General features: G+C 41.2%; 1 protein-coding gene and 1 long non-coding RNA gene across 14 annotated transcripts in view; one reads left to right on the top strand and one right to left on the bottom strand.

Annotated features, from left to right (window-relative positions):
- Window positions 1-10586, top strand: part of RBMS1 (RNA binding motif single stranded interacting protein 1) — a 206540-nt gene that overhangs the window by 107398 nt on the left and 88556 nt on the right. For 10 of the 13 annotated variants that reach the window (XM_082395369.1, XM_082395366.1, XM_082395358.1 and 7 more), the window contains exon 2: window positions 9030-9205. In XM_082395369.1, coding sequence (XP_082251495.1) covers window positions 9030-9205 — 176 coding nt within the window. The remainder of the gene's footprint in view (window positions 1-9029; window positions 9206-10586) is intronic. The other 3 variants (XM_082395363.1, XM_082395367.1, XM_082395365.1) reach the window with 1 other exon arrangement.
- Window positions 1-10586, bottom strand: part of LOC309630300 — a 60211-nt gene that overhangs the window by 11612 nt on the left and 38013 nt on the right. The window lies entirely within an intron of this gene.

The raw sequence follows: 10586 nt of genomic DNA on the forward strand, positions 1-10586 counted from the left end.
AGTTGAGAATTACTGGACTGCATGATCTCTGATGTCTCTCTCAGCTCTGGAAAGCAGATGAACAGAGGTTTTCATTTCATTTTATGGGTAGATGCACCTTGCTCCTTCTTAAAGTTGGAAAGGGCCCTTTCTAGAATTCATTGTCACTCACCAAGAGTATTTATTGCCTTGAGTCCTGCCTTATGCATGGGCAACACCCAGAAGCTTGCTAGAACTGCAGAATCTTGGCTCTACCCAAATGACTGAGTCAAAATCTGCATTTTAACAATGCAGGTGATTCCTGTGCACATCAGAGTTTGAGAAATGCAGCAGAGCACTGTTTTGTAACCTGCAAGTGGCAATATTAGTGGGGTGTGGAATCAATTTAGTAGGCCGCTACTAAGTCGCTACCAGCATTTCTTATTTAAGGAAATAGGCAAGAAAAGGTACTGTTAGGGTACATTGCAAACGGTAAAGGAAAATAACTGTTTCACAAAATTTTTGTTTCAGTTTTCTATGTCTTTGCCTGTATGTGTATACAGTGTTTCAATCTCAGGCAAAAAGTTAATTTTTTAGGTGGATCTCAGGCAATAAAGAAAAAAAAAAAAAGCCACTGTGCTTTGTGTCTCAGAGACAACCATCTGCTTAATCCCTTCTATTTGCTCACAGACATTTACGTAGAAATACATACACAGAGATACATAATAAAAAGCTGTCCTACACTAATTATCCATATTGCATCAGATGTAAACTGCTGAATTTTACCATGAAAAAGCAATAAATGTGATTATTAATTTTTTTGAGTTGTAGTAACTCAGGAATTTTTCCTGTTGACGTTTTACTTTGGCAATATACAAATCACAACACGGTCAGATATGATTTCATTTTTTGTATTATTATTATGGGAAGATTTCAAATACTTGTTCAGTTTCCTGAAAGTACAGATAATGCTTTTTTCTCCAGGGGCTAATTTGTGAAACCCATAATACTGCAAGCTTATTCACATGTCCCTTTGCATCTTGGAAAAAAAAAAAAAATTGAATAAATTCATTTGGGGTTTTTTGGGGGTAGTAAGCTGGCTCATATTTTTCTAACTTTATGTTTAGTTAATCACTTTACAGTACTTTCAATAAGTATTGTGTAGTGTAAAGAAAGTATATTTTTAAATAGGTAATTTCCACCCTGAGGACTTTGCAATCTCAGCAATAATTCTTTACTTACAAGAAATGCTAGAAGATACAAACTGTACTGTACGTAGAGTTTTAAAAACAGCTGGAAGGAAGTTGACCATGCTGGTATCCTAACTCCATTGGGGTGAGGCAGGAAATTCAGGCTTTGCAGAGGTGTTCTGAGCTGTCATGATAAAGGTAATGCTGCACTTCCCTTAGGAAATTTCCTTTTTTCAATTTATTTTGAGTAAAAAGGAAGAGTTTGTTCTTTTCCCTTCGCAGGGCTCTGTGTCAAGGAACAAAACAGGTGTGGATTTGAAAATTCTTCATTTGAGACCCAGGAAGAGAATAAAAACACTCTCTATGCACCTGCATTCAGAATCCAGAAGAGTAATCAATTTTGTACCTGAAGTTTGGCAGGATTTTCTGTTTACCGTGTTCCAATAGCTGGTTGTTATGAACTTTCTTTTAAGGTGGTTTTGGAGCTATTACATGGTCTTTTGATATATAAGAGATTAAATAGAATGTGAAATGCAACTTTTTACTGATTACATGTTGAAACAGAAAGATGTGAGGCTGTTAACCAACAAAAAGTCTCAATAGGTCCAAGTTATTCAGCTATAATATTTTCACCTGAAGACCACTCTGGCTATAAGAACTCTGAGTATTATATCTTTAAAAAAATTTTTTTTAATTTGTTTCTTTAAACTTTAGTTGTAGTTTTAGTACAGCTTCTGTATTTACTGTATTTCCTCATAAACATCTGTGGCTAAATAGGGACTCTGTGCTTGGCTTAAGTGGTGTAGGGAGGTGGGACCACAGTGCGACTCCTGTCTGTCTTCTAGCTGCACATGTATTTGGGTGAGTCTTCTTTCTCGGCTCTGCTGATTCAACCTCTTACTCCATTTCTCTGGCTGTTGGTGCAGGTAGATAAGAGTACCCAGGGGCCTGGCTGGGTTCTGTCGTGATATGCCTTAGCTGGAGACAGCCAGAAGCGTTATCCAGCCTTAGAATTCGGAAATGGAAGGGAGCTTAGGCATCACCCAGTCTAACCTGCTCATTTCCCAGGCGAGGACCTTGTGCTGCCCAGAGATGATGCTCCAGTTACTGGCCAAGGCAAGACTGGACTCCAGATTTTTCCATTCAGTCATTTTTCTTTTGTATGTAGAGAGGAGGGGGGAGAATTTCCTTAGGTTTATGTCCCCCACAAGCTATGCTCTTCATTTATCATCTTTAAATTTTCTGTTCTCCCTGTGAGACTCTGAACAGTCATGTGTGACATTATATCCATATTCTATACGATTTCTAGGTAATCCTCCTACCTTTCTAGTGTCATTCCCCCCCCCACCCCTTCTCCTCCCCAAACATCAGCTTGTCCTAGCATACCCTTGAGCCAACCAAGGGAAAAGACCAAGGAAAAGAGGTTGGTCTTTTCGCTGGCTTCATGAGGAATGATGCTTCCTGTCTGTATCTTGGTGGGCTCTTCTCCTCTCCCCACACACCCACCCCTTTCAGGACTGCCCTTCCTCTGTTTTTAATGACTTGCCGTTAATATTCAGCTCCCTCAGCCATCTACTCCCTCAGTGAAGCTGCCTTCAGCCTTTCTGTCCCAGGCCCTCTCACCCCTCTCATCTCATCTCAGGGTTGAGCACTTGGTTGAACTCTTATTGCTTTTAGAAACCATACCATACCACACCATTTTACGTGATGCAGTTAAGGGTAGATAAGGCCAGGAGCCCACAGTTAAAAGCTTTTCCTTCCTAATGAATGTGCTTTCTGGTGAGGAAGTTTTGAACCCGTTGTCTTAAGCCCCTCACTTACTTTCTTGGCCTTCCAGCTTTCCGGTGAATAACTTATATTTAATGCCTTCAGTCCAGTATCTTCATGTTGTTTTTTGTTTTGTTTTTAAAGTTTTTTTTTGTTGTTGATGTGGACCAATTTTAATGTCCTTATTGAATTTGTTACAATATTGCTTCTGTTTTATGTTTTGGTTTTTTGGCCGCGAGACATGTGGGATCTTAGCTCCCCGACCAGGGATCGAACCCGCACCCCCTGCATTGGAAGGCGAAGTCTTAACCACTGGACTGCCAGGGAAGTCCCTGTTTTTTGTTTTTTAAAGACTTCTTTTAAAGAGGAGTTTTAGGTTTACAACAAAATTGCGAGGGAGATGCAGATTTTTCACCAACCCCGGGTCCCACCCACTCATTCGCTTCCTCCGTTATCTGCATCACTCACCGGAATGGTACATTTTAAAATTTCATTGCATGTCTGAAATTTATTTTTTTTTATCTGATGGACTTAGGTAAAGAGATTTCTATGTAGAGATTGCAACTTTACATTTAAGGATGAGATTTGATAACTATCTTAGTGAATATTAATTACGAAGCCTTGGGAATTTTTAGTTTTAGATTTTTTAAATAGCTAACATAACAACATGGACCCCTCTGCTTCGACAGACAGAATCCAGCAAAAAAATACTGAATAACCTATTGCTCAGTTTCATAGTTTGAGGCTACAAAGTTTGTTTCCAAACAAGGGACCGTGGCAATATGGGACCCGGTTCATTAACTAATTAGCTATGTGATTTTAAGCTTTGATATCCTGGCATCCAATGGGATTGCCTGATATCTGCCCATTTGTCCTCCTTCCCACATGATGGGTGAGTAAGACCCTGCATGTGTGAAGGGGCACATTGTTCTGGGCCGATGTCGGTGCTGTCCTTTCGCCTCCTGGCCTACCCGGAAGAACATCTGCTTCCTGGCCAGCTTCTCATCTCTCACTAACTCACCTCCCACTTCTCAGCTGTGTACTTTCCCAGCTCCCTGTGCCAGGAACTTTATCTTTCTCAGTTATTATTCCTAGCCCTTTTGGAGCCACTCAGATGTCTAAATGGAAACAAACCAACAAAAATGTTCTGACTGTGACGAAATTGGCCTATTCAGATGATCTGCCCCCCACCCCCGTTCCATAATTCCCCTAAATTATTAAATTTCCTTTGTATCTTGAAAGCTTTGGGAGAAGAACCAGTATATGGCATTAGTATGGTAGACAGTGCCTTTGTGTAGTACTCAGTTCATGCCAAGCTTGATATTATACTATTTCCTGGAGAAATGATGATGTCCATGACTTCTGTCTGCTCTCAGGAGCAACTGTAATGATTATTTTGCTTCTGGATAAAGGAAATAGTTGATGTGGTAAACCTCCCTGCTGTTTGGTGGTGGGGTGTGTGTGTGTGTGTGTGTGTGTGTGTGTGTGTGTGTGTGTGTAGGGGGTGGCAGGATGGGGACAGGGATTATGGATTATAACCTTAAACTATAAGGATGACAGCCTTAAAGAAGACTTGAGGGTAATTAAAAGGCAGATACTAGGTTTCCCTTCTCTTCAAAATATATTCTTAGGAAAGTTACTAAGTGAGGGGGTGAGGGAAGAACAGCTTCAGCTATAAGATTGGTCAGAGCACTATTCTTTAGCCTATTAGAAATAGGAAGGAAATAAGACAATAGAATTTATAGTGACAGGTCTTTGTTTTTTTATTGTTCTTTGCTGAATAGAAATCTACAACAATGTATATGATTACTAATATATTTTTAGTTCACACACGGTTAATCCCGTTTTTAAAAAAGACTTAGATTTGCACTTATATAGAAGAGACTTCTTAATGTGCATTGGGGTGAGGGGTGATGTGATGGGGAGGGAAGTAGATTTACCGTTCGTGTAGTTGCTGCGTGTCTGTCTTTTAGTGCAGGAGGTGAGTGGGCTTTCCTGGCGGGATGGAGGCATCAGAGCTGTCCACACAGGAAGTCCTCCCTGATTGTGGTTCCAGACAGGAAGTCCTCCCTGAGTGCTGACAAGCCCTCTTCCTGCTGGTGCCCACACCCACTCCTGCAGGGAGTGCAGAGAGGCTCTGCTAACAGAGCCACCCATTTATTCACCACCAACTTAATTTCTCTATCACTTAAGGCATGTGAATTCAGCCTAGTTAAATGTTATTGTGAAAACTGAGTTAGCTTGTTTTCCCTGCCCTTGGATAGATAACTTGATAGGTATCTTGTTTACCTGACCTGAAGCAGTGAGATGAGGCCAGAGAAGACTGAGCTATAGACTCCTAGGCTCTTGTGGGATGGGTCAGCACTTAGCTGTGGTCATTCAGCCACCCAGTTCCTTAAATAAATAGGTTGAATTTGTGAAAATTGTCCACAGGCTTCATCCAAGGGGTGGAAGGTGGGGAGTGTCTTTTCAAATTCTAGGGCAGCTTAGGGGTTTTGAGAGGCAAAATGTAAAAGGACAACCAGTGATGAAAATGGAGTTTGATAAAATATCGTCCACTTGTAAGCTTTTTTGTTCTTTCTTTTTTTTTTTTTTTTAAATTTGCTGTTCATGCTGTTGAGGCACTTGACTACAAAGTGTAATTGCTTTAAATTGATCAGAGTTCTGAAGTTGTAGATAAAGACTTGTCAGTGTTTGTATTTCAATCTGGGAGTGAGGGTTTCATTCTTCACTGGTTAAGTGGAGCCTTCCTAAAATGGTGACTCTGATATTCGGCTGTAATGTGCTGTAGCTTTCCAAAATTGTTTGCAGAATTCTTTTAATGAAAAGATTTATAAGGTCGAATTTTAAAAACTGACCTTTTTAAGGGTTTTGTTAAAAAAAAAAAAAGCACAAGTTGACTGTTGCTCATTAACTTAAAGGCACCTTTGACTTTTTTTTCTTAAAAAAAACTTAGCCACCAATGGTATTAAGTGTCATATTTCAGAAAAACTTGAATTTCATAATTTAAGTTGCAGGAAGAATGGCAACAGAAAAATGAAATAATATTAATAGTTCATTTAGGATATAGACAGTGTTTTGGGTGCCATTTAGAGCACAGATTAAGGGCTATGGCTTTGTTGTCCGGCAGATCTGAGTTCAGATTGCAGCCCTGCGCCTACTGAAAGTGTGACCATGGCACATTACTTAGCGTCTCCTGAGACTCAGTTTCCTGATCTGCAAAATGGGAGAACAATAATGCATCTGTCTCGTTTGGACTAAGTAAGATGATGCATGGCACTGTGACACGTGGCACAGTGTCTGGCACGTATGAAACATGCAGGATATGACAGTAATTATTACCCCGCTCTTACAATTAGCATTAACCCATTCTGAATATTTTGGAACAAACTCCTTTATTGTGTTTGCATTTTCTTCTTTGAACATGAGGAAGTCTTTATCAGGATTTACATTTTTAATTTCAATGAGTTCTAAAAACTCAATCGTTGATCTAAAATTTTCTGTACCAGAAAATGGAAAATGGACAACCTGGACTAATTTAATGCTTCTTCTCTTTAGTCATCAACTATTTCTGAGAGTTGATAATAGGATACATTTGAATTTAACCTTGGTCACCAGGACTCACCAGAGACCAGTCATCCTCCTCAGGATGCATTCGGGAACTCCCTTCTCCCAGCTGGGATCGTAATACTAGCAGATTTCTTTCCCCCAAAGAGTAGGTTAGAGAGAAAGTGGGGAGGCACAGACTGTATATGCTCCCCACCTACTTCCAGCATGGGAAAATATTGCTGTCATAAATATGGAGGCCGGTCAAAGATGCATTCCATCAGCTATGTAGATCATGGCTCTGCTTCTGCCAAATATAGATACATAAATAAAAGCCTGCTCCTTCATGTCCGAGAGATCTCCAGATAACTCACACGCCCACATGTTTCTTTTCATCGTGTAAGTCCATGCCCGACACTCCACTTTCCACCCCAGGGAAGAGCAGAGGTGACAGCTGAGGCAGACTTGGGATGCAGTCTTGCAGATGCCTGCTGGTTCACTTTCTTTGGGTGGTGTCGTCCCACTGCAAGGTGGGCATGGACCCAAGCCACAGCTTCTGTCAGACCCCTGCAAGGCTTACCCAGGTGACCACGTGTCATCCCCCGACTGCAGCGCGGAACACACCAGGTCCTATGGTGAAAAGCTGTGTTTGAGGCAAGCACAGGTTCTCGGATGTTAATCAGAGGTGATTTAAGAAGAACTTACAGTCTTGCCTAGATGTCTACAACTATCAGTTCTTTGTGCAAATCGAAGACTAGGAACAGGGTGGCGATGTATGTATGTGTTACCTTCCCAGCCCCTCTGTTCTTCGCTGAAGTGAGAAATAGAGGGTGCCTGGCTGATTGCAGGTTGCAGCTAGCAGTTATACTGAGTGACTTTGGAGAAGGGACACAGACCTCTGTGTGGCACAGCTGGGGGTCTGAGGTGCCATCAGTGGCAGAGCAGGAGAAGGGCTTAGTTTATACCTGGAAAGCAGTTTTTATCCCTTAGAGAAAAACAGGGATGAGAGGAAAGGATTTGAGTTCAACTGCTTATTAAGGGCATAAATCAAATAGATTTGATAGGATATGATCTCAGGCAGGTTTTGTTTGGATTAAGCAGTGCTGATGTTCCTGGTTCAAGTTCAGCCTTCATTTATACATTGACTGTTGTTAACCCTTCTTGCAACTCTCCTTTCTGAAAAAGAATCCCTTGAGATAAAGTGGTGTTTGGACTCTGACTTTAATTTAGCAAGGGCGCTGGGCAGTGAGAAGAAGAATCTTCATAGTATAGGCCATGAAGAAATGGTTACATGTCTAGATTCATGAGGAGCCCAGTGCCTCAGGATAATACTGTGGAGTTAGAGTGGCCATGGCAGAAACTGGGTGCAGAGCCAGATAATCTATCCTGGAAAGTTGAGATTGCTGACAAGGTCAGCAAGGTTATATTTATTGCAGGGGGTCTACTTTTTGAACTTTCTAAAGTGGAATTTAACTGTGTCCTAGAGATGCCTCATTTTCTTGTTTATGGTGGTAAAAATCAAGCTGTAAGATTTGAAAATTTTGTTGAATGTCTAACGACTAATTTTACCTCTCCAAACTGTTACTCAGTGTCAGTGATGTCCTTGGTTGGTCTATTTATTATTTAGAAGATGTGAAGTAAAAAAAATTCCTGTCCTGGTGTGAAACTGCAGAGCATTTGCTGTGAGGACACTTTGGGGTGAGCTGACTTCCATGTCAAACTGAACCATTTAACTTCCTCAAAGGTCATGTGTGTGGCATAGGGACAGAGAACTGTGGTTTCTTTCGATTGGTGAACAATTATCTGATGTGCGTACATTTTCAGACATTCTTCCTAGGTGACTGCCAACTGAAACCACACCAAGCGTGGCTTGAAGGCTTTGTAAAAGTTACCTTGGTTGCTGCCAGGCCTGGGAAGGCTTCCAGCTTCTACACCATTCTCACAGGGGTTAAATTTCACAAGGTTAGCCAGAGCGAAAGGCAGCCGACCTGTGAATCTTATCCAGATGTCTCAAGGAAGCCATGGGCCTGTCTTAGAACTAGGTGAAGGCTTCCTTATTTGAGCCTCTTGACTGAACTCTAACTTCCTTACACTTGAAGAGTAATCTTTTTTTTTTGTTAATCCCTAAGAATCATCTCAATAAAATTGTCAGCAACTTTCAATCAAGTGTCCTTCAGAATTGGAAAACCTTTTCAAAAGTCCAGTGATTTCTAAATGACTGTAGATTAAAATGATATTATCAATAACTTTATGCAAGTTCGTTTTGAGTATCAGATGTGTTCCTTAAAGTATGTGAATAAAATCTTACAAAAACTTAGTCCTATTTCAGGTGCAGGTAGAGAATATTCTGCTGAGTAAAATCCTGTTATTCATGTTGAAGGAGAGGGTATTTTTGTAGAATGAACAGATCTTTTTTAAGGTGTAAATTAAAATCTGCGGTAAAGTAGCTGAAGATAAATCTGTGTGCGTATTTTGGTAACTTCGTCTTGGTTGGGAGGTCATACAGCCTCTGAATGGTGCCGAATCGGTTCTGTCTGGCGTTCTAACGCTGCCGTCTTTGTTTTCCAGCAGTCTCTGGTCCCAGCCCACCCCATGGCCCCTCCCAGCCCCAGCACCACCAGCAGTAATAACAACAGTAGTAGCAGTAGCAACTCAGGATGGGATCAGCTAAGCAAAACGAACCTCTATATCCGGGGGCTGCCTCCCAACACCACAGACCAGGACCTGGTGAAGCTGTGTCAGCCGTAAGTAGAAGTTGTTCTTGTGTTTAGCTCCTAAATATCTCCTTGATCATATTACAGAGTGAGATAAATTGTGTTCTAAGAGAGGTTTAGTACAAGACAAATCTGTGAACGCTCATTCTGGTCACAGTTGACAGGGTTTCTAAGTTTTGAGTCCTTGGACGCTTTTTCAGTCAGCATTACGATCAACAGAATGCCTATATAATAAAATAAATTAGAGCATTTGCTCAGTAGAATTTGACTTTATTGGCGCATGAGAAGCAGGCTATGAATTGCTTAAAAACATGGCTGGTTCCTTTTTGAGGAGTGCTCATATTTTGTGGAAGCACCTCTCGGGGCCAGTCTGTCTCATCATAAGAGAAATTTTAGTTGTCACTGTTTGTCAGAAAGGTAGTTACCGTCTAACTTAATCCTAAATGCGTATAAACTCTAATGCCAGGGGGGCAAAGGTAGTCTGTCTTCACTCACACCTGTAGTTTTGTGGTCCGGGTTGTTCACGCACAGCGCTGGGCATTCTTTTTTTATTTTTTAATTAATTAATTAATTAATTAATTTTGGCTGTGTTGGATCTTTGTTGCTGCGTGCAGGCTTTCTCTAGTTGTGGCGAGCGGGGACTACTCTTCGTTGCGGTGCGCGGCCTTCTCATTGCAGTGGCTTCTGTTGTTGTGCAGCACGGGCTCTAGGCGCACGGGCTTCAGTAGTTGTGGCACGCGGGCTCAGTAGTTGTGGCACGCGGGCTCTAGAGCGCAGGCTCAGTAGTTATGGCGCACGGGCTTAGTTGCTCCGTGGCATGCGGGATCTTCCCGGACCAGGGCTCGAACCTGTGTCCCCTGCATTGGCAGGTGGATTCTCAGCCACTGCACCACCAGGGAAGTCCTCAGCTCTGGGCATTCTTATTCCCAAAGTTCCTATTCCTCTTCTCACTGCCACCCTTGCTGTGTCCTGAGATGAAATGTGCATACATGTATAACTTTGTTCCAAAGGAAATTTGCATTATATGCCTGTCGATAAATAGAATATAAGTATGCTACTTTGCTACAATCACATTAACTAAGGAAGAAAGCACTAGTTTAAACCAAGGAGCCAGAAGCACTGTACATTGCAAAGATCACAGTATAAAGACTAAGAGTCTCCAATCACTTTAAGCTATAAAATCCTACACGTACAGCAGCCTCATTTATTCATCCAAAGACAATCATGGTCCCTCACAAGCAGAACTTTATATAACTGTGGAAAAGGACGTCCACTAAAGAATGTTTCCTGTTCCCTGAAAAGTATTTCCGTTTCTAAACATATGATTAATAGCATCTTATTTTTGTTGTACTGGGTAAAATATAAATTTATTACTTCTTGCTTTAAGAAAAAAAATTTTTTCAAAACTTAC

Source organism: Balaenoptera borealis (assembly GCF_965194805.1).
Source record: "Balaenoptera borealis genome assembly, chromosome: 6".
NCBI classification, from domain to species: domain Eukaryota; kingdom Metazoa; phylum Chordata; class Mammalia; order Artiodactyla; family Balaenopteridae; genus Balaenoptera; species Balaenoptera borealis.